Source organism: Maniola jurtina, chromosome 12 (assembly GCF_905333055.1).
Source record: "Maniola jurtina chromosome 12, ilManJurt1.1, whole genome shotgun sequence".
NCBI classification, from domain to species: domain Eukaryota; kingdom Metazoa; phylum Arthropoda; class Insecta; order Lepidoptera; family Nymphalidae; genus Maniola; species Maniola jurtina.
The window spans coordinates 13,229,986-13,254,594 of record NC_060040.1 but is presented as its reverse complement, the minus strand read 5'-3'; the positions used below and the strand labels follow the sequence as shown (position 1 = coordinate 13,254,594).

Below are 24,609 nucleotides of genomic sequence, written 5' to 3'. Positions count from 1 at the left end.
TCTACATACCAAATTTCAGTCTTCTAGGACTTCGGGAAGTACCTTAGAGGTTTTGAGTAGAGGTTTTGATGATCATCAGTGAGGGACGAAATCGGCGTATTTTAGGTATCAATAAATCTGTAACCATAAAAGCTAGATATTTGATATTTGGTATATTTGGTAAATTTGCTGAGGACACCTTATACTGAAAATTTCAGCTTTCTAGCGTCATCCAGACCGAAGTTATGACGGGTCGAAAATACGGCGAAACACTTCGAGAAAAAGGTACGTAGCGCCCCGGCCGCCGTTTGGCTCGTCTTGGCGGGGGCACTGCCGTGCCCCCTGATACTGTATAGGCTTAAGATAAAGCAACTTACGACCAACTACTGCCTAAGTGCCGCAGACCAGAGGGTCGCAGAGGCCGTGGAAAACCTAGAGGTCGGTGGGTTGATGGAGTGGAGATGGACATGAGAGTTCTGGAGGTTAGGAGCTGGAAGGAAGCAGCATCTGATCAGCCCCGACGGTGCTGTTTGCTTGACCAAGCCAAACCTGACCCAGGGCTGTAGTGCTTTGATGGCTCTTATCAGCCTTGGGCGCGTTTGGAACCCTCGTAGCTTTAGTTTTAAGTTTACGTAATTAATTATCACCGCTTTAATCATCCATCAAATCTAACAAATCGGCGTGGCTGAACTAGCGAATGATCTGGGTTGTAGCCTATACCAGGCGGCTCCTAGACATTCGCTGGTTCGGCTATACGAGGCACCCTTCATGCAACCGGGCGGGTCGGCGGGGTTGCGGATCGCCGGCGTCCTCCAGGACCCTGGACAAGAAGGACTGCTACGGTACCACTCCCAACACCGAGCAGTGTCCAAGTAACCCTTTCCCGTGTTCCCCCAGCCTACTCCTAAACCAAATGTCCTATCATAAAAGTCCCTCAATTAATCCTAAACTCCCGCACACTCCACACTCACTTACACACAGAGACACACACAAACACTACTCAGATAACACACAAACTTTTAAAAAACAAATGGCGGATCTTAAAACTAATTTCGGTCTCCTGGTGGGTAGCGGCTCAGTGCCCAAATCCCACCCTGGCACCCAGGCGACGTCTACCGACGGCGCCCAGGGCCCAGGCTGCCCCACCGTATCAGGAGGGGGCAAAGACCCGCAAACCATCGGTTCGACAATGAAAAAACAACGACCTCGGCTACTAACATGGACATGTCCTCCCTTGCCGAAGCGATCCCTGTGCCTGCCAGCGCAAGCACATGGACGCTTGTGGCCCCCAAGCAAAGACGGAAAAACAAGGGGAACAGGACAGACAGACGGACACGAAAACAAACGGACACACAGGCAGACGAACAGACGGACAAATTGAAAAACAGACCGACGGACGGTAGGGAAAACGGAGGCGGGAAGCGAAAGGAACCCGACTGCCCAAGCGCGGACGCCAGCCACTTGGCCGGAGGAAGCAAAGGTGGAAGCGAGGGACGACCCCCACTAAGTGGCGGCCGGCCTTCTGCGGACACTGGCGCAACCCCTGGCTGTTCCGCAGGCGAACAGGCGAGCGGGCAGGTATCGGCCCCCGATCGCAACCCTAATGCCTCGGGGAAGTCGAGCACCACCACTGTCGGGGCTGGGCAAACCGCAGTCGAGGACAGGGGGAACGATGGTGGTCACACTGACCCCGACGGGAACCCAATCCAGGCGCGGGGCGCAACGGGCCCTGGCGGTTCCAACACCGCTCGACCCCCAACTACAACAACAACAAAAACAACATCCAACAAACCAACAGATAAAACAGACGCAACAAAGACCTTGAACCCACCTAAAGCGAGGGCACGCCCGCGCTTTAGGAAGCGGAACAGGGGACAGACAAAAGACAGACAGGACCCCGGGACGTCATCGAGTCAGACGAACAAGAAAAGAGACAGACTTGACGACACGATTTCACCCAGGGGGGAACACAAACGCGCACGGACTGACGACAGACACACCCGAGATGCGAAGGGCTCCTATGCCACAGCAGCCCAATCGCATCTGAGCGTCGCTGTAACCACCACCCCCAGAGTTGACCTTACCCAAGATGAGGCGAATGCCATTCAGGCCCAGATACAGAAGGCGATTTTCGCGGCCTGTATCGAGCCTCTGGCACCAGGCCAAACCCGATACGCCCCGGCGTTTGAGGGTAAGGCCTTCCTCAGCGAGGGTGTACTAAAAATGTGGTGCCACGATGACCAAGCCTGTAACTGGCTCATAAACGTGGTGCCAAAACTAACATCACCCAGGAGCGGAACAGGGCTCACTGTGATAAAACAGACCGAAATCCCAGTCAGGGTTAGGTCGGGACTTTATGTCCCTGACTACGACGGGGAGATAGGCCAGCTACACCAGGTCCTATCTCACCAAAACCCATGGTACGGAGTGTCACAGTGGACCCTGTTCAGCTACCGTAGAACAACCAGCAGCCCTCCTGGGGTGTTCCTAATATTAGGAATCCCCAATGTAGAGCTGCCAACGATTCTGGCGCGCGGCAGGAAGGTCGCCTATTCCACGGGCTCCATCTACATCAGGTTCTTCACGAGTGAAGGACTGAGTGATGTACCGCCCGGGCATGACTCAGCGCCTGAAACTCGAGAGGAGCCTGATGCGGATCGGGACATGGATGTGGATGGACCAACCGGCCAGCTCCCAGTGACACCTGAGCCTTCCGTGAGTGCTGTCCTAGACAATATCGAGGAAGTGCTGGCGGACTCCCGGATCAATACGAAATCACGGGAGAGGAAGGCGACACACAACGCTCCAGACGCAACAGCCCCCGCCGAACAACCACCGGCGCAGAGGGCGACAAAATAAAAATCATCCAGACCAACCTCCAGCACAAACATCTCGCCACGGCCACGCTACGAAGGCAGCTGGAGGTTGAACCCGAGACCATCGCACTGATCCAGGAGCCGTGGGTCAGGGGTAAAACCATATGCGGTTTCGGAAGCTGCAATGGTAAGATCTTTTCACATTGCAATGACGAAGCACCAAGAACATGCATTTACATTCCGCGCTGCATTACAGCGTCACTACTAACACAATACTGTTCCAGAGATCTGACAGCAGTAAAAATAAAAAATGGAATACAACAGGGCGTGGGACTACCACCAAGACCAGTGGTCCTAGTCTCACTCTACATGCCCATAGAAGACCGAATACCAACAAAAGAACTGGTGGACCTCACAACACATTGTGAGGACAACGACATAGATCTAATTATCTCTGTCGATAGCAACGCACATCACAACCTGTGGGGATGCACAGCCAACAACAAAAGAGGTGAGAATCTCATGGACTTTCTACTAACAACCAACCTAACAATTACTAACAAGGGCACTGAACCGACTTTCGTGTCGAGTAGGTACCAAACCATAATCGATCTAACCTTAGCGTCAACCAGAGCTGCAGACCAAGTAACGAACTGGCATGTCAGCGACGAGCCTTCGCTCTCCGACCACAGGCGGATATGCTATGAGCTAGATCTGATGATAACCCAACACGCACCAAAGAGAAATCCAAGGAAAACTAACAGACTAAAATACAAAACCTTGCTAACGCATCAGATAGGTACAAACAAACCTAACGACATCGACGATATCGACAACATCGAACAAAACGTAAACAAACTAACGGAGTGCATTAAGACAAGTTATGAACAAGCTTGTCCTCTGAAGAAAATCAACACAAATCGACTGCCAAAAAACAGCTGGTGGGGCCCAGATCTGGAAAGAATGAGGAAAAACCTCAGACATCTTTTCAACAGAGCAAAAAACACCAGACAAGAACAAGATTGGGACAACTACAAGGAAGCCCAATACAAATACAACAAACGCGTCAGAGAAAAAGACAAAACCGCGTGGCAAAAGTTTTGTACAAGCATAGAGTCGAACGACACTGCAGCCCGCATACGTAAGATTCTAGCAGACGACAACACCCGCACACTCGGCTCGCTGAGGAAAGCTGACGGAACATACACGAAGGATGACAAAGAAATAAGCGAAACGCTCATTGAAACGCATTTCCCTGGCTGTAGAATAGTAGACTCAGCAGACTGGGAACACAACCTAGGACACCATCCCACAGATGAGGATTGGGATCTTGCTAACAACACAGTCACGCGAGATAGAATCAGCTGGGCTATTGACACCTTTCACCCTTTTAAATCAGGGGGGACCGACAAAATTTTCCCTGCACTTTTACAATGGGGAAAACTTCAACTGACACCATGGCTGGAAATAATATATAAGGCCTGTATAGCATACAAATATATCCCAACAGCCTGGAGAGAAGTAAAGGTAGTCTTTCTACCAAAACCTGGAAAGAGTGACTACACTTTACCAAAGTCCTTCAGGCCTATCAGCCTTACATCATTTCTACTAAAAACACTAGAGAGACTGGTTGATCGGTATCTCAGGGATGGAACCCTAAGACATGTACCCCTACACTCACACCAACATGCTTACAGCACTGGCAAGTCAACGGAAACCGCTCTGCATTCCGTTGTTGGCAAAATTGAACATGATCTAGAAAACAAACTATCAACACTGGGTGTCTTCATTGATATTGAAGGAGCTTTCGACAAGACAACCTTTAATAGCATAGACAGGGCCTTGGGACGATACGGGGCGCCAAGAACTATACGCAGCTGGATAAAAGCATTATTAGAACTAAGAATCATACAACTAGATATCAACGGAGTCACAAAAGGCATAGTAGCGAGAGGCTGCCCTCAAGGAGGTGTCCTATCACCAATCTTGTGGAACCTAGTAGTTGACGACTTGATAAACAAACTAAACACAAGCGGATTTTACACCATTGGTTATGCTGATGATCTCACCATCTTAATCAGTGGAAAACTAGAGAACACATTATATGAAGTCATGCAACGGGCATTGCGCGTAATCGAAAGATGGTGCAATGAAAATGAACTCACCGTAAATCCAAAGAAAACAGAGATGATTCTGTTTACCAACAAAAGGAAAATAGAGCTAACCAAACCACCAACTCTGTTCAACACAAGCCTCAAACTGTCAACTGAGGTAAAATACCTTGGTGTGACTCTGGACAGCAAGCTCAGCTGGAAAAGGCATACAGAAGATAAAATTAATAAATCGCTTACGATACTAAACCAATGTAAACGCATGCTGGGGAAAAAATGGGGGCTTAAACCAAAGATAATAAAGTGGTTATACCTAGCGGTAGTAAGAAGCTCATTAACATACGCCGCTTTGATATGGTGGCCGAGAACTCTTCTTACGACCGCCCAGCAAGAACTACAGAAATTTCAACGACAAGCATGCCTCGCCATTACAGGCTGCATGAGTACCACACCAACAACAGCACTTGAAATCATACTGGGGATCCCGCCCCTACACTTACAAATCAGAGAAGAAGCAACGCTCGCAGCCTTGAGACTGAAAACCTCAGGTCTATGGAAAGAACAGAACACAAGGCACACTAAAATTCTAGTGCAAAGCATAACCAAAGAACCACGCCTGGAGTGGAAATGTGACAGAACCAGGAAACAACACATACTGGACAAACCATACAAAATATATCCAGAGATAAACATAGATACGAAGTCAACACGGGATGCAATAGAAGTGTACACCGATGGATCCAAAACAAAAACTGGCACAGGAGCAGGGGCCTACTGCCAAGAACTAAACATGAAAATAAGTCACGCACTCGGTAAGGACAACTCTGTCTTCCAAGCAGAGTGTGTAGGCATTACAACCGCAGCCATAGCAATGGCAAATCGACAGGTAAAAAACTTTAAGATTAACATTAACTCAGATAGCCAAGCTGTTCTCAAAGCTTTGGCTAAATTCTGGACAACCTCCGAACTCATACAAGACTGCCATAAGGCTCTGGAAACACTCGCCATGTCGAATGATATCACCCTACGGTGGGTCAAAGGACATGATGGGGACCAGGGAAACGAGGCAGCGGACGCATTAGCACGCAAGGCCACGACGCTGAAGGTGACAGGGCCTCAGCCTATTGTACCCATACCCTTCAGTGAGTATAAAACTTGGTTGCATGAACTAACACTTAAGGAGCATTCCCAATTATGGGCAAACGCAACTGACTGCAGGCAAGCCAAAGAGGCTTTCCCTAACATAGATATACGACAAACTAACAAACTACTCCGCCTGGACAAAGGTAAACTTAGGAAGGTGGTGGGACTCATAACAGGGCATAGCCCACTAAACAAACACCTTTTCGTTATAGGTGTTACCGACAGTCCTCTGTGCAGGGCCTGCATGGAGGTCGATGAGACGCCGACACACGTGCTCCTGGAGTGCATGGTCGTGGCAGAACAACGAGAACGCCATTTGGGTTCCCCAACCTCACTCCATGAAGTCCTCGGCAACCTGGGCGGTCTACTTGGCTTCTGGAGCGAGCTTGGATGGCTGGAGTGAAGACTTCGGCGGGGAGGGGCAACGCACGCACAACAGACGGAAACGTTTAAGTGCGGAAACCAGCCCAGAGAGAAGAAGAAGAAGAAGATCTAACAAATCGGACAAACAAAAGGTGTACAATAGTACCTATTTTGAATAAATTATTTTGACCATGACTTTGATTTTGATGATGACGACTGCCTAAGTGGTTTTAAAAGAAACTAGACGTAGCTGTCAATTATTGCTATATCGGCCGAGACTTGCATAGTAGATACTTTTCACTCACTTGTGAGAAAACAATAAACGAATGAATAACACTTTTGAAACACATACAAATAAAAAAACAATGAACACTTTTGCCAAATAAATCTTTCGATGAACTAATGCGAGCGAGAGATTCTACATGAATTTCAGGAACAATTATCATTTATTTTGTTAATTTCTATTATAACATGCAGACCCCAAATTACCTTTTTTTATAACTAAATGGGCTTGCGCTTGACAACAATCATATCAAGCTAGAGATAATACAGCCTAAGGTGGAGCGCGCTGGCCCAGAAGGTGCAGTACCTACCTAGTAGTAATTAGTAAAAGTAATGGATGGATTAATTTAGCCCACTCTAGTTATACCTACATCTAGACTCTATGCTTTTTAAGTTTTTAGGGTAGAGTTTAAGGAACCCACCCCGAAAGTAAACTAAAACAAAAGCTAAAAATTCAGCCGTCTGGTCCAGCAAGAAAAAAGGTTAGTTAACACTACTTAATTATACTTCGCTTCGTCTTCGAGATTAGGATACTTGTAGTAGCACGAACCGTGTGGCCATTTCATACACTAAGTTGAGAAATACAAAAAACAAGATAAATACTTTTTTCGTAGGTACCATAGACTATACTTCTCATAGTGACAGCACTGATCGTCATTTTCATTCGCGTTCTAGTGCCTGGCCGTTCAACACGATATTCTTAAAAAGTCGTAGTGAATTTGAGTATTAATAATGCCTAAACGCAAAAATAAAAGTAGTGATGAGTATCTTCTGCGAAAAATAAAGAAACTGGAAAAAAGATACAAAAACGTGCTCGAACAATATCGGATTCATCTTCGGACAATTCTAATCCGCCATTGTCATTACAAGAAGGTAAGCTCATCGATTTGTAGGTATGAAAATACGGGAGAGCCAACGTCCATACCATGTTGAATACACCGGTTTTCGTCCGATCACCGAAGTTAAGCAACATCAGGCGCGGTCAATACTTGGATGGGTGACCACCTGGGAACACCGCGAGTAATATTATTATGTGTTGAGTACACTTCGATAGAGAGTGTTACCTTCACGTCAATATACATTGAGGATAGTTAAGACACATTTAGACTATTTCCTTTGTATTAATTACTACAAAAAAGTGATGAGTTTATCTCTTAAGGATAATACCTTCACATCAATATCGTTGAGCACAGGTTGTGAGCCTGTGTCTTCGTTACAAGCTTAATAATTGATTTAAAATAATTAACTGATTTGTAAACAATCAACCAAATATGTCAGAAGACGTGACCGTTATCATCGATAGCATACGAGGAATCAATCGTCCCCAGTGGATCTGGATCATCCAATTATGGGTATTATTTCCGATTTACCCTCAACATCAGCTGTAATATCAACTGAAACTTCGATTATTTTGGATAACAACTACTGGATACTGGATTTATTCGGTGAAACCCCTTCTAAAAATAAAAAATACAGTTCTCCAATACAAACTGAACTAGCTGTTTGTTGGGAATATATTGCGACCACGGGTCTGCCAAATCCTTCCTCCTTGAAAAATATTTTCCACCAGGAAACTGCCTCAAGATTGAATCTCCCCAATTAAACGCAGAAATAAAGGCTGCACTGTCTGAGGCGTTAGATAAAAAGGACAAAGGTATTGAAGTTAAACAGAACCAACAAGCAATTGCTATAACTTGTATAAGTCAAGCTTTGACAAAAATGTTTACAAATCAAAGTAAAGAGACTGACGTCATTAAACTTTTATTAGACGCAACCAAACTCTTATGTGACTCCCAATTTGTCGAGTCTATGTCTCGCCGAAGTTTTGTAACTGCTACTATTAAAAAAGAGATTAAGGATCATTTATACTCCACTGGAATTGACAGTTTTCTCTTTGGCGAAAAATTAGCCGATACACTAAAAGCAGCAAAAGTAATACATAAATCAGGAACAGAAATGAAGACTGTGTCGTCGCAACATAATCAATATCGGTGTTTAAACGGGAAAGCTCCGCTTCCGCTGGCGAGGCAGTCGGGAGCAGCAAGGAGGTCAGCGCCTGTAGCGCAACAGCCTCGCAAGTACCAAGCTCCGCCGCCGCCGCCACCGCCGGCCGCCGCCGCCGCCGCCGCCGCCGCCGCGGGGTCGAGTGCATCGGCCACCGCCGCGCCGCAGCGCTCGCGCGCGCGCACTCGGACACGCCGGTAGTCGAGGTACGACACAACGCTGGTAGACTAGCCGCTTTTTATGACAGATGGTGCCTCATTACTAATGACGCCGTCATTTTACCGTGGATTAAAAATGGTTATAAAATTCCTTTTTTCACAACCGCGAAACAGTAATTTACACCGTCCTCTAGAATTTTTTCTCAGGAAGAAATTAACGAATTTGAAAGTGTCATTAATGAATTGTTAAATTCCGGTGCAATATCTGAATGCATACCATGTAATATGCAATATATTTCAAGTATTTTTCTTGTACCTAAGCCGAATGGCAAAAAGCGGTTTATTCTAAATCTTAAATCACTTAATAAATTTATATCAACGAATCACTTTAAAATGGAGGACTTACGAACAAATTTAAAATTAATTTCGAAAAATTCATTCTTATGTACGCTAGATTTAAAGGATGCTTATTTTTTAATACCTATAAATGGAAAATTAAAAAAAAAAAAAAAATTACGTTTCATATGTAACAATAAAACATACGAATTTAACGTCCTCCCATTCGGATTGAACACAGCTCCTATAGTTTTTACAAAGTTAATGAAACCAGTAATATCCTTACTTCGGTTTTTGGGATATATTTCATTCATTTACTTGGATGATATATGTATAATTGCTGACACATTTCACGCTTGTCAACAGAATGTAACTCATACAATCGATATCTTGGAGTCATAGGTTAGGTTTCATAATTAACTATGAGAAAAGTTCGTTGATACCTAAAACTAGATGTAAATATTTAGGATTTATAATTGACACCAAAAATTTTCATATCGCTCTCACTAATGAAAAGAGGATGTTAATAAAACAAGAAATATTGAAATTTATAAAATTAAAGCGATGTACAATTCGACAGTTTGCTCGTTTAGCAGGCCACCTTACCTCATCTTGCCCCGCCGTTCAATATGGTTGGTTATACACCAAGAATATCGAACGATGTAAATATCTAGCTCTAGAAAAGACTGAGGACTATGACAGTCATATGACTATTCCTCAACATTTAGCAAAAGATTTTGAATGGTGGCTGACACATATTGTAAGGTCAGTTAATCCTATTAGAGATGATTCCTACTGCTTAGAAATCTTTTCCGATGCCAGTAAAACAGGATGGGGGGCAGCATGTGGTAAGGATAAAGCTAATGGTAAATGGAGTGAAGATGAGAAAAATATGCACATCAACTACTTAGAAATATTGGCAGCATATTTCGGTTTAAAGGTCTTCGCAAAGAGTCGAAATAATTGTCAGATACTTCTTCGCATCGACAATACAACTGCCAGTTCGTATGTAAACAAAATGGGTGGCGTGCGATTTCCTCATCTCACTGATATTAACAAGAAATTATGGGATTGGTGCGAGGACAAAACATTTTTGTCTATGCATCTTACATCTCTTCACAAGATAATGAAGTAGCGGACGCAGAATCGCGACGATTGCACCCCGATATCGAGTGGGAACTAACTGTCCATGCCTTCAGTAGAATTGTAGAACACTTTGGTAGACCAGCTATAGATTTATTTGCTACTAGGCTAAATAAGAAATGCGATGCATATAATTCTTGGCATGGAGACCCAGGAGCAATAGCAGTAAATTTCCTTTACGTTGAATTGGAAAAAACTAAATTTTTATGCTTTCCCATCAATATCCGTAATTTTGAAAATGATTCGTAAGATAATTTTAGATAAAGCTGAAGGCATAGTAGTTGTTCCCCTCTGGCCTACTTAACCGTGGTTCCCACTTAAAAAAAAAAAAAAAAAAAAAAAATGTAATGATATGTTAATACTTGGAACCAATACAGACGTGTTATTATCTGTTCCTAACAGCCAATTGCAACACAAAGTCACGCTAGTAGCCGCGAAGTTATCCGCACAGCGTTTTTTTTTTTCACGAAGAGGGGTTCCACAAAGTGCATTAGACATCATGAGTGCGTCAATATCAGACACTTCTGTTAAACAATGTGATGTTGTATTTAAAAAATGGTTAATTTTTTGTAACAATCACAATATTGATCCTTATGAAGCTGCAGTTACTCATGTAATTACTTTCTTAACTGAAATGTTTCATAAAGGAATTCAGCATAGTACTTTAAACAGTTATAGATCTGCTTTATCTTTAATTGTAAACACAAAGATAGGCACAGATGATAGGTTAACTAGATTGTTTAAGGGCTTCTACCGGCTACGCCCATCTTTACAAAAATATAATGTTACTTGGAATCCTTCAATTGTATTCAATTTTTTGGAAAGCTGGTACCCCAATGATGAGATTAGTATGGAAAAACTAACAAAAAAAATTGTAACATTACTAGATCTTGTAACGAAGTAAAATTAATATGCAGAATATTGAAATTAAAGCTGATGACAGAATTATTATAAAAATACCAGATTTGATTAAAACTTCACGCGCTGGCTCTTTTTCAACCCTCCTTAATTATAAGTACCTTTTTTCAAAAAAAAAAAAAAAAAAGCCAGAATATACCCGACAGAGGCCTTATTAGTGTATGTCAATTGGACAATTTCTGTAAGAAACAATGATCAACTGTTTATCAGATTAAAAAGTCCATATAAACCAGTTTGTTCACAATCAATCAGTCGTTGGATAAAGGAAGTTTTGAATAAAAGTGCAATATGCACTAATATATTTACAGCTAATATGTTTACAGCTTATTCAACGAGGCATGCCTCCACTTCTACTGCATATGAAAATACCATTAATATTGATTTAATACGCAAAACTGCGCGTTGGTCAGTTTTGTCATTCGCACGTTTTTTATCAAAGAGTTGAGGTAACTGATAATAGCAATGATTTTGCAATATCAATTTTAAATCTCGATTTTAAATCTCAATTCTTAATACATTTAAAATGCATTTTTATTTTCTTTGGAAATAATAATATGAGTTAATTTAATTCTTTGATTTACTCTTTATTGCTTAAGATTAAGCTGTTACGTTTTGTTATATTGATATAATTGATTAAATTGATTATATGAATATATCTATTATGATAATTTTTTTACAAATGTCATATCTCTAAAGATCTACAAGTATCCTAATCTCGAAGACGAAGCGAAGTATAATTGATGATTAAACGAACTTACCTTAAGTGAAGTTCTATCATAATTATACGAAGGCTTCGTCTGAAGAGATTAGCTCCCTCCCACCCTTTCTTTCCTTTCAGACACCCGTGTATGAATTAGTAAAAAAAAAAAAAAAAAAGAAGCTCTCTAAACTAAATGAAAATGACGATCAGTGCTGTCACTATGAGAAGTATAGTCTATGGTACCTACGAAAAAAGTATTTATCTTGTTTTTTGTATTTCTCAACTTAGTGTATGAAATGGCCACACGGTTCGTGCTACTACAAGTATCCTAATCTCTTCAGACGAAGCCTTCGTATAATTATGATAGAACTTCACTTAAGGTAAGTTCGTTTAATCATCAATTAGTTTTGTCAACAAAACTTGTTGAGTTTTTTATCCACCTCGTGCCAGAGACTAGTTTAATTAAAATTACTTACAGCTTTTACAAGAACTAGTAAAAGAAACCTCATTTTTGCTGTATTCACTATTGTAATGTGCTGACCTTTTTTCTTGCATTCAAAAGACATTATAAATGTAAGTCAAAGTAAAAGTTTTGTAGCCGTAAGCCTTGAGTAGGTCTGTAAATGGTTTAACGTTAACTAACCTCACAGACGTCGCGTCGTTGGCTTGAAAGTCTTTCTTGGGAAAAGCGCTTTTGTCCGTCGCGTAGTAATGAAATAAAGCTGGCTTTGGACGTTACGACAGAAAAAAAGCTTAAACTACGGCCACACTTGCATCACGAATGCGGGATGTGGACGCGAATCTATTCCTACAGTGCGAATCGTGAACCTCATATTTGTTAGGGCATTGTTGCTGTGTTGTGTTGCACACGTATGTCTCTCACTCTGTAGACGCGGCCAAATCGCGTTATAGTGACTTCGTAGTCGCTTTGGTCGCGCAGGTTTGGAAGATGCTTTAATGTTAGTCAAAGTAAAAATTTCTTAGCCGTAAGCCATGAGTATGCTTGTAAATGGTTGAACGTTAACTAACCTTAATTTAAAGCGAGAATTACAGGCGTTCGCGTTGGCTTGAAAGTCTTTGGTGTGAAAAGTTCTGTAGTCCGTCGCGTGGTAATGAAATAAAGCTGGATTTAGACATTACGAGAGAGAAAAAGAGGTTTAGAAAATTTTCTAGAGTAAAAAGTAGCCTAAATCTGTTTCCAGGATGCAAGCTCTTTCAACTTTCTATACGAATTAGATGATGTGCGAAACTTTATCTACGTGAATTTAGTTTTTTTGAAAAGGTTCAAGTTCGACTACTAGTACCTACATATACGCGCCATAAGCAAAAACATTGTTGGTAGTGCGGTTGTATACGACATTAACTCTGGAATTCATAGTCGAGATAGGGGCTTCTTTAGAGAACCATTTGAACGGCATGTGTCACATTCAACCTTAATGCATCGTATTAAGGTTGAATATGACACATGTAATCTGAATCGTCCCCTAAAGAAGCCCGCATCTTGCCTATGAATTTCAGTGTAAAACAACTAACTTCATGCCCTTTAACTGCTTCATAATTTTTACATTGAATTTCGAAATTAGATTTTCGAAATCTATCAACGTTGTCGAGCTGCGCAAAGTCATACTAAGGCTACTAAGGTATACTGATTGAATGCCACTCTCACCACCTCTCACTATTGGCTGAAATGTATTGTTGCAGCAAGAATTACTATAAATGCAACGAATCACAACAATTGCTATTGTAAGAATGTGATGATAACAACAATCTGGCGTACGTTTTTTATACAACACTATAAAAATACACAATACATGCCTATTCTATTGTATTTCACCGTACGGAAAAATATATTAAACTGTATTAAATGCAGCAAAATTAACGTCAAAATAAAATATGACTCACATTTTTACAAAAGAAAAAGGGGTTGGATTAAAAAATCATTGTATTTCATTCGACCAACATTCCGGCTTTCTCAACGCCATTAATATTCAAGCGGCAAGAATTTTAATCAAAATTTCATTTATATTAAAAGGAATATTATAAACGCGACGGAACCCCATTAAATGGCGCATAAATGACGTCAATGGCACTTTACTTGCATTCATCATTCATAATTCCACAAGGCACCAGTCAAAGCAAACATTTCTTGCCTTTTAAATATACCTATGTTACAGACAAAATTCTTATTTAATCATAACTATTTTTAACTGCAAAAACAGCAAAAAGTACTTTGGGCTAAACATGTTTCAAAAGTAGTTTTAACTCTTAACTGAAAAATATTGGTAAATAATGCTTTTGACAGAAAAAATACATGGGTTAATAACGATTTTAAATCTAAGCTCCCCGATTACACACATTCTTATCGGTGCGCGCTACAGGTTTTCAATATGAGCTGCGCCAGAAGATTCGCTACGTAGCAACTTCATTCACTTCACCTAGCTTGCTTCATTGAAGACCTCCTTCGCGAGTTTCTGACTTTGCGTTTACAAAACACTAGAAGTTATAGAAAAAAAAATCGTGTAAAGTCGAAGAGCTCCCATTTTGTGCTTGGCTACAATGACCTTATACTGAGTTTGCATTATTAGACCAGTCGATAATCTTATAAGCATTATTTTTATGAACTTATTAATGATACGTTAGTTATTATACCAGCGAAGAGTTTTAAACGCAATTTCTGTAAAAACTATGTACTTTTGACCATAATTTTGTATTTTGAGTTATTGGTTTTTGCAGCCAAAAATAGTGTTGACCGGGCAAAAGTTTTGACCGTAACATCTATAAATAGTTTAACGTTAACCATAAGCCGTTGTAAGGAATGTTCGTAATACCAGCTATAAAATTAAGCCAGCGGGTCTTTCTTCCGAGGAACTCTTTGTCGTCGTAATGAAATAAAACGGCGCATTAGACATTGCGAACTAAAGCGGGTTAGAAGAGAGAAAAATCTGCTTTAAAGTAGTAAAAAAACATTTAACTGTCTTCATACTTACAGTACTTACTGCCGTTACCATCTGAGGAGATTTAAAAAAAAATATTAAACGAGGTTTCATTCGAGGGCAGATGAACCAATTTTTTTTTTTTAAATTGTGTCGGACTCGCCTACGAAGGGTTCCGTAATGGTTCCGTACCATTGTACAAGAAATAGCACTTTTTAATTTATTTATTTTGAAAATTTTACTTACTATTTGTTATAGGTACTCGTAGCGGCAATAGAAATGAAGATTCAGTGATCTGTACCTACCTATTACGGTTCAAGAGATACAACCCGCTGACAGACTGATAGAAAGACAGACGGACTGACAGCGGAGGCTTACTATAATAGGGTTCCATTGGCACCTTTCGTGTGCGAAACGCTAACAAGAGGCATTCTAATGCCGGGCTTCGTCTAGTAGATCATACAAAGTAAAATATGAACTCTAGAATACCTAGAGTTGTTAACATGTTGTAAACAAAAATAATGGATGTTGTTATTTCAAGGAAAATTAATTGGAAAAACAACGCCGACCTTTTTCAAACATTAAAACTTTGTAGTACTTGGACACATAAATAAATTTTCAAAGCAAAGTATAATCATGAAGAAATATCTCACGAGCGACCAACTGTGGCGTGTTTTATACCGTTTTATACCATTTTATACCGTTTTATTGAAACAAATGCGCGTCCAGACTCTAAAAGACTAAAACTAGATACACAAGTACCATAAGTGACTTTAGTTTAAAGCCTTGGTCAGAGACAAAGCGTCGCGTGTCGCTGCAGTAGTTCCTAGCAATGTTGCCAACTTAGTGCTTTCAATACTAAATCTGGTGCAGTTTTTACGGTAGACTAATCCGACATCAATGGTTTTTTATATTAAAGCGCTTATAATTCGATTTTAGTAGGTACCTAGTTATACAGGGTGTTTTAAAGAGTATTTTATTTTTATTACAACATCGAATAATGAATATTGAACTTCCACTTTTAAAAAACATACTGTTAAGTGACAACACATACAACAAGTGATAAGTGACATAGTATATTGTACGGGTTGGCATCTTGTGAATTCTATTTATCCTGTCGTTGTCATTATCATGGAATATAGTTGATTTTAGTGGTTTATAATATGACAGCACTATGGATTATGCGATTTCAATGTAAGAATAGCAGAGACATCTAAATTCTGTTATTGCAAGATGAAAAAAAAAACCATATTGCTCCTTCAAATAAATATATCATTTAAGTATTTCATTCGTCTAGTTCAAACGGACCATAGAGTTTTATTGTGGTTGAAGTGAGAACTACATGCTGTATTGTTTAAAGTCTAACGTTGTGTTTGGCCAGGCCTTGTTGCTAGATCCCAAGTACCATAAGCGACTTTACCGTAATGTACGACAGGGAAAACCAGTTGGAACCAAAGTTATAATAAAACGGGTGTTAAGAATGGAGAGCAACAAAATATGGAGTCTGCATTACAGTTGGGAAACTAAATAAATACAAAATAAGAAGAACACTCTATTGTGGATCTTAACTATCGACTTACTATCTGACTTTGACTTTGACTAAGTACCAAACAGTACTTTAATTTACAAGGATTTTTATACATCGATTTTGTGTCTTATGTAGGTACAAAAATCATGTTTGGTTTTCGGTGCGTTCGGTAATCTGTTTACTTTGCTACGACTTTCAGCCGTCATATTTATCTAACTTTTTGAAACGTCTATGAATACAATGATACACAATATATGATGTGTATATATGGATGATACACAATATTATATGACGTGCAATATGTGATATAAAGTCTCACGTTGTGTTTGACCAGGCCTTGAAAAACTAGATCCCAAGTACCATAGCGACTTCGTAATGTACGACAGAGACAAACCAGTTGGAACCAAAGTTATAATACCAGCTATGTGGACGGCTGTAAAGAATGGAGTTTTACAACAAAATATGGAGTCTACAATACAGTTGGGAAACTAAATAAATCTATACATATAATAAAATTGTAGAAAAGTGGTGTCTGTACAATGGAAATATATAAAAAAAAGTAGCAGGGGTTGTTATTATATCGATGCCGAACCCGGAATTGTAATTTTTTTTTTGTCTGTTTGTCTGTGTGTTTGTGCACGCTAATATCAGAAACGGCTTATTCGATTTAGATACGGTTTTCACTAATATATTGTAGTAAGCTTCACTTAGGATTTAGTGTTTATTTCATGTCAATCGGTTCATAAATAAAAAAGTTATGTCAATTTAAAGAATCACGGCGAACATTTTTAACGTACGGAGTACGTACTACACGCCTCGCGCCTGAGCGTCCGTGGCTATATAAAGCGCGAAAAGTCACTATTCCACGCGAACGAAGTCGCGGGCACAGCTAGTACACAATATATGATGTGTATTATTTAAAGTCTCACGTTGTGTTTGACCAAGCCTTGAAAAGCTAGATCCCAAGTACCATAGTAGCGACTTTAGCGTAATGTACGACAGAGACAAACCAGGGCCCCAAGTCTACTATTGCAATTGTGTTTCAGTTGTCTATCAATGACATCTTAATTGTTACTTTTAGCAATTTTGGTAGTCTACTAATTCAATGGCGTCACAATTGTTTTCCGATGGCGTGCCACTGGCACTTCAATGACACAATTGTAAATAATTGGTAGTCCCGTACTTAATGACAAGTCAATGATCGAATTTAAGCGTAGTCTGCTAATAGTTTGACAGTTGCAATTGAATCGCCATTGAACTATCATTGATGCGCCATTGTGCTGTCATTGCTTTTAAGCCAGTGTTTGTTTGGTTTTACAAGGGTTTTTCATCATGTTTAGCAATAGTTTGGGTATTTAGTTGTAATTTTTTTTTTTTAGATGTTTGCTCAGAGCACATGCTTTGCATTACAGTCCAATCACCACAGGCAAGATTGTAAATGCATGTTATATTTTGCACAGTATTGCAAACAAGACCAACACACGTGCCTCCACTCATGCCTGTGGAAGCTCTTCGTCTGCAACAGGCATGTGATTTAATATTTGTTTATTCTTAAAAAAAAATACAAATTTCCACAAATATGTTTATTCATTTAACATAAAAAAGAGTAAAACATCCTTAATATAAGAGTAATATTATTATGAAATACACAACATTATTGTATATTTTAGGATGAAAACAATTCAAGGGCCGAGTTGGAAAGTGCTATTGAAGCACAGCATTCACAAAGCCATGGAGTCAACCAAGGTCTGCTTGAAGGTAGGGTGCTGCAGCAGGCTCTCATCAACAGGCTGTGGAGAAATACATGAAGTTAATAATAAATAATTGAAATAAATGATTTTGAATTTTGACTAGACTTTGATTAGATTTTTAAAGAAAAAATAATATTTCTTTCCTATAATCCGCATAACTGTTTAGCGATTATAGCGCCACATAGGAATATTAATTTTTCTTTAAATAACATGGAATTCCACAATGTAATGTCTGTTTCTATTCAATATTTGATTAGATTAATATTGGAAACTCCAAGCATAGTAATTGATAATAATTTGCTGATCTGACACCATTACCAGAGTATTTTCCATTTAATTTCTTTGAACAGACACTAAATTGTACCTTGAATGTAGTCATCAGATTCTGATCCTGATAGCTGTTTTGTGCGACATCTCTGAAAACAATAAACTACTGTTTATTCAATTTAATATAATGACTAAATTGTTTTTAAATATTAAATGAATAAAAAGGCAACCTTTTTCGAGGGGAATGCAACACTCGTTGCATCTCCTGCTCCTCCTGCTGTCCTGCTAAATACAGCAGCAAACTTTTCAATTGCTGCAGCCAGCCTAGCAGCAGCTTGGTTTGTTGCAGTCCCCAGTCTGACAATTGCTGCAGCCAAGTTCTCCGTCGCCTGGGCTTGAGCCAAAATGCGTCTGCATTTTGGCCTCGATATCTGCTCAAGCCTGGCCTGCGAACGCCGCTTAGCCAGGCTTTGCCCCGTCACTGGTGCGGTTGCAGTGACAGGAATGGCTCTCCAAATAGTCTAGCAGCGACGAAATCTGCTCCCCTACTACCATTTTCGCAGTCCCTTATAATATTCATACTTCACAGATTTAAATATTCTGTCTACCTAGGTAGGTATTCGCAAGTCGCCTCAAAAATCAAAAATCAAAATTCAAATTGCAGAACTATCAAATGACATTGACATTTAATGTCAATTCGACAGTTACAGATGAAATATAATTATTTTTGACATTTTATTTTTTAGATCGCACTTAAAATTTATCTTTTTGGCTTATTATGATCATTTTACTTAAGGCTTAATCTTTAAAACACAAATAGATAACATTTATAATCGAATCTAGCTTAAATAAACGTTTTTAATATGTATTATTTTTTTTGGACTCATTTTGGCAAACGCTTTTTGAGCAAATGGCAATACCAACTACAATGCAACTGCAATCCAATTACAAGACCATCGGTCGGCCATTGTGAATTTAGTAGACTACGAAATTATGAACCAATGGTAATTGAATTAAAATTGCATTGTAGTTCAATGACAAATCATGTAAAATAGCAGACTTGGGGCCCAGTTGGAACCAAAGCTATAATACCAGCTATGTGGACGGCTGTAAAGAATGGAGTTTTACAACAAAATATGGAGTCTACAATACAGTTGGGAAACTAAATAAATCTATACATATAATAAAATTGTAGAAAAGTGGTGTCTGTACACTGTACTGAATGGAAATATATAAAAAAAAGTAGCAGGGGTTGTTATTATATCGATGCCGAACCCGGAATTGTAATTTTTTTTTTTTGTCTGTTTGTCTGTTTGTCTGTGTGTTTGTGCACGCTAATATCAGAAACGGCTTATTCGATTTAGATACGGTTTTCACTAATATATTGTAGTAAACTTCACTTAGGATTTAGTGTTTATTTCATGTCAATCGGTTCATAAATAAAAAAGTTATGTCAATTTAAAGAATCACGGCGCCTCGCGCCTGAGCGTCCGTGGCTATATAAAGCGCGAAAAGTCACTATTCCACGCGAACGAAGTCGCGGGCACAGCTAGTACTAAATAAGAAAAACACTCTATTGTTGGTCTTAATTAAGTATTGGCTAAGTGTCAAGGCTTACAACACTCTAATGTAGGTACAAGGATTATTAAATATCTTTCCGTCTTGTGTATAAAATCGCGCTTGATGGTTTCCTTCCAAAAGAGTGTCTTCAGCCGCCATATTTACTCGTACCTACTTTTTACGAAACATCATTTAACGATTATATAATATACGTACATAAAAATAAACTTTACGCGCGGTTGAAGTTAATAACATTACATACATTATTTGAAATGGTTTTTGTTATAATAATTGTCATGTAGTAAGTAAATAAGAGTGCTTTTGCACGAATATCGCCTCTATAAAAGATGGCGGCCTCAAAAGAGTTGATCTGTTTGTCGGCCATTTTCAGCGGAACTAACGTATGAACGTTACTTCCGCCCGGAAAAAGGTTTGAGTAACTCTCAAGTTACATCTAAATAAATTTTACTTTATAAATACATAAATACAAGGAACCCTTGCCCTTGCCCTTATGTCATGACAAATACTTTGGAAGATATACCCATACCCACATAAGTTTATATACCATCCACTTACTCTTACATCAGTACACTTGCTACTTGCTATAGATATTGTAACTCGAACCAATTCAAGTTGAACAAGTGGTGGATCGCTCCCGGGGGAATTCGTCTCGTTCATTAAAACTCTCGCCAATTCATTAAACTCCGCGTACACACTCTTGATGGGTTAGACCTGGTGCACACTGCATAGTTAGTGCGATACGATCTTGTATCTTATCTAAGAAATCCACATACATGCTAATTTTTTTTAAAAGAATATTAGCTATTTTAATCATAAATAACATTCCCCTTTCCCCTCCAAAAGCGTAAAGCTTGTGCTAGGAGTGGGTACGACAATAGTACAACAGCTAGGGTTTGAACCGCCGACATTTCGGAATACAGTCCACTCCTATGACCGTTGAGCTATTGAGGCTTACTGTCTGTCAGCTAGCGTTTCATGGCCATGGCCCATCTGTCCGACTTTGATGAAATATTCTACCTACAGAGTCAGCTTACATGCCAGGCACATAGGCTACTTTTGCTCCTGGAAAATCAAAAAGTTCCCACGTGATTTTAAAAAACTAAGTCCACGTGAATGAAGTCTCGGGCATCTTCTATTTGGAACAGAGATAACTTGCATCCCGGATAGACGGAAACGTTTAAGTGCGGAAACCAGCCCAGAGAGAAGAAAGAAAGAAAGAAGAACTTGCATCCCGAATATGAATATAGACGAAGTCGCACGCACGTCAATTTTTGTCGTATCGAACCATGATAACTTATACTTAAGAATCAAATAAATAATAAGCAAACTTTATAAACCATGAGAATATTTGAGTAATATTTTTGTTTCTTGTCGGTTAAATTTCAAAAATAATTTAGAAGTTTCTACTTCAATAATTTGGAAAAAGTATTACTTTATGGTAATTAAAAGTAATAATATGTAATTTTACAGTAATAAAATACACGAACAGTTTAATTCTTTATCTATATGAGGTCGTACGACGCGTATTGGTTAAGATACCTAACGTAATAACTCTCTTGATGGCTCTACGAATGTTTTAAAGATTTAATGCCACACTTTGCGTTCAAGTTTTATAAGCACATACAAGGACATAAGGGAATACAGGTGTTCTTAATATTCCTCTTAAAGGACTTGTTGTTTTACATATTTACCCGACTACGGCAAAGCGAAAAGGAAGGCTTATGATTTTGGCGGTCTATGCACGTGTCTATGTTTGTATCCACAATTTGTGCCAGATTTAGTGTGTTCCACCATAGTACCTAAACTACTGACGAAAGCTATATCACGCGAACCAGAGTTGTGAGGGGGGTAAAAACAGCGCGAAATGTTTGGTGTAAATATACGTACTGCATTCTTAGTCCGGAACTGCCCTGACGCACTCGGTGCGTCTCGATACGATAAAAATGGACCTAATAGGTGTTACATAAAAAAAAGTAGGGGTCTTTAAAAAATATTTTTGCTACTGCATCGAATGGGATGTCAAATGAAAGAGGAGAAAATTCTGAGTTCATAAATATAAATGTACTACAACATTAAAATATACCAAGCGACAGAAAAACAATTTTTCTATAATATTTCAGCGTTTATTAAGACGTAGTCGCGTTTTAGTTTTCAACTTATCTTTTTATAAAATATATCTTCTTCCAGCCCTTATCCCATGCTACGTGGGGTTGGCACAACATGTCATCCTCTTCCACTCTCTTCTGTCAGTCATCAACGTATCATCTACCTACCACTTTTATACGCATATCCTCTTTCACGCAATCCATCCACCTTTTCTTTGGTCGTCCTCTTCTCTTTTTTCCTTTATATATATTATAATACAGTATATTATATTGGGTATTAAATAAAATTATTTGTGACTGCTGAGTTTCCAAATAACAAAATTTAAATTTGACGGTGACAAAGGAATGACACAAGTCGATAACGTAATGCTTTATGACAGTTCGCATTACACTTGATATTTGCGGGCAATTGTCTGGAACTCATCCTAATGGCATGAGCCTTTTTGCCACAGAGTACACAGGGCAACAAACTCAGTATACCCCTTATGACTATGAAAATAAAGGCTATATTAGAGTAAATGACAGGGTGTGTCGCCCACCGTACACATGCCAATCATAATTTTGTGAACCGTTATATAAATTGAAATTGGTATATAACGCGGCAAATTATTATTCAATCTTTGTCCCGTGTTCCAATAATAAAATTATGGGTTTTCGGATTTCATAAATCAAAAGGCTTTGAGTTGTCTATTATACTATTTTCTATTTGTCAGATTAGTTTGGTGTCGCACGAATCGCAATAACGATTCGATTCGATATTTGTTGACAGTTTGTGTTCAATTTTACTATTCGGTATGTTTGGAGGCTATGGTTATCGTTTTTTCGCTATTACCTAAATAAGTTACATCGTAATCGTAGCTTGGCTGATCCATTACTCGTTTTACCGTTTTCCACCGTTGAAACTTTGAAAGCAAAGAGTCAGTGTTCACGTCTGGAAATTCTAAAGAGGTAGAGAACTCGTTAGCACATACAAAACAACAGAAACAGCCATTTTCTCTAATTCGCAAGACCGTGCGTATTCCAGGAGGGATATTATTAATGACGCAAATTGGTATTTAACTTCATTCATTATAAAAGTTTGTTAACATGCGAAGTTGGGTGCGCAAAATGGAGCCCATTTAAACTCGCCATTAAATGAATCGACTAAGTTTTACACGGGCCGATTGTGATCTGCTAATCGGGATCTATCTAAACCCTAATTAGCCTGTTCTGTCCCACGACTGGGCAAATGTCTCCCTCCGATTTTTCCACAACTCTCTATTTTTAGGGTAGTATCTCCAGAGGAAAAAGGAAGCCTGATGGGATCACTTCGTTGTCTGTCTGTTTGTGTGTCTGTCTGTCTGTCTGTCGCATCGGCCTGCCACGCTGGCTGTGACGATTCTATGAAGTTCAGGCAGAAGCGAATTTTGCCCCGTCCCATTTAAGTAAAGTTAAGTAAACGTTAGTAAAGTAAAGTAAGTAATTAAAGTAAAGTACATTCAAATAGGTTCAAAATTATAGTGGAAAATTACACTCCTATTTTGCGTCGTGTAAAATTTATTAGGATTTACTGCACTTTATGGCGTTTCAATAGCACATAGATGAACTGAAGCTGCAGCTGTTGGATAAGGGCTGACCCAAATTATAATACAATTTAAATATTATATCATTCTAGCTTAGTTCGTAGTTCGTGGATGCTTTTAAACCAGTATAGTAATTTAGTGTACGTGCTTAGTGTACGGGAATCAGTGGGTAAATAATAATACCTTGGCGTTAAAATCAATACCGGCGGTCGAAGCCTGAGTGGTTTCTGTTTACGCTATGCGTAGATAAACACAAACGTTTAGATAAATGACACTTCACGGCTTGGCCTTTTAATAATAAATGAGTGTACTCAACCACCAATTTTGATTGATTTTTTATGTTATTTTTATAGTGAATTTTGAAGAATGGTTTAGCGTTTAGCGTTAACAGGGCTCTCTCCGTCACTCGTTTCCACTCGTTTCATACAATCGTAGTTCCAATTTCATTTGAATATTAAGCAACCAAAGTCCATGAAATTTTGCAGACATATTCTAGAAACTAATAGGTATCTGTGTCTGTGGTGTTTTAGATTTTTCTAAAAATATGTAGTTTTAAAATTACAGGGGCTCAAAGATTTGTATGTAAATTTTAAAGACCGCGTAACTTTGAAACCGAATATTTTAACAGAAATCTGGAAAACCACAGACATAGATTTTAGTTTCTAGAATATATCTGCAAAATTTCATGGACTTTGGTTGCTTAATATTCAAATGAAATTGGAACTACGATTGTATGAAACGAGTGACGGAGAGAGCCCTCTTAAACTTTCGTGAGTGATATTCATTGTATGACCTCTAAACGCACTTGTTTTGTCGGAGTTTTCCTAAGTAGTTTTAGGGTTTTTTTTATAAATAGAGAAAGAAAAGAAAGAAAAAACGTTTATTTTTGAAAGCTGTGCCACACATTACCAGTTATACCTACGGGTTAG

The 24,609-nt window shown here is 39.3% G+C and overlaps 2 protein-coding genes and 1 pseudogene across 5 annotated transcripts in view; all 3 read left to right on the top strand.

Moving 5' to 3' along the window:
- LOC123870163 (max dimerization protein 1-like) overlaps positions 1-24,609 on the top strand; it is a 354,224-nt gene that overhangs the window by 239,493 nt on the left and 90,122 nt on the right. The window lies entirely within an intron of this gene.
- LOC123870156 lies at positions 663-6,314 on the top strand. Of its 3 annotated transcripts, none has more exons than XM_045913344.1 (2): positions 663-3,306; positions 6,287-6,314. In XM_045913344.1, exon 1 carries the CDS (start codon positions 1,198-1,200, stop codon positions 2,836-2,838), a length of 1,641 nt encoding a protein of 546 aa, XP_045769300.1. In that variant the 5' UTR covers positions 663-1,197; the 3' UTR covers positions 2,839-3,306; positions 6,287-6,314. The 3 variants fall into 3 exon arrangements, with proteins under 3 accessions (XP_045769300.1, XP_045769298.1, XP_045769299.1); XM_045913342.1 differs by having other exon boundaries at positions 6,262-6,303; XM_045913343.1 differs by lacking the exon at positions 6,287-6,314 and having other exon boundaries at positions 663-2,982; positions 3,080-3,866.
- On the top strand, positions 7,606-7,726 carry LOC123870611 (annotated as a pseudogene).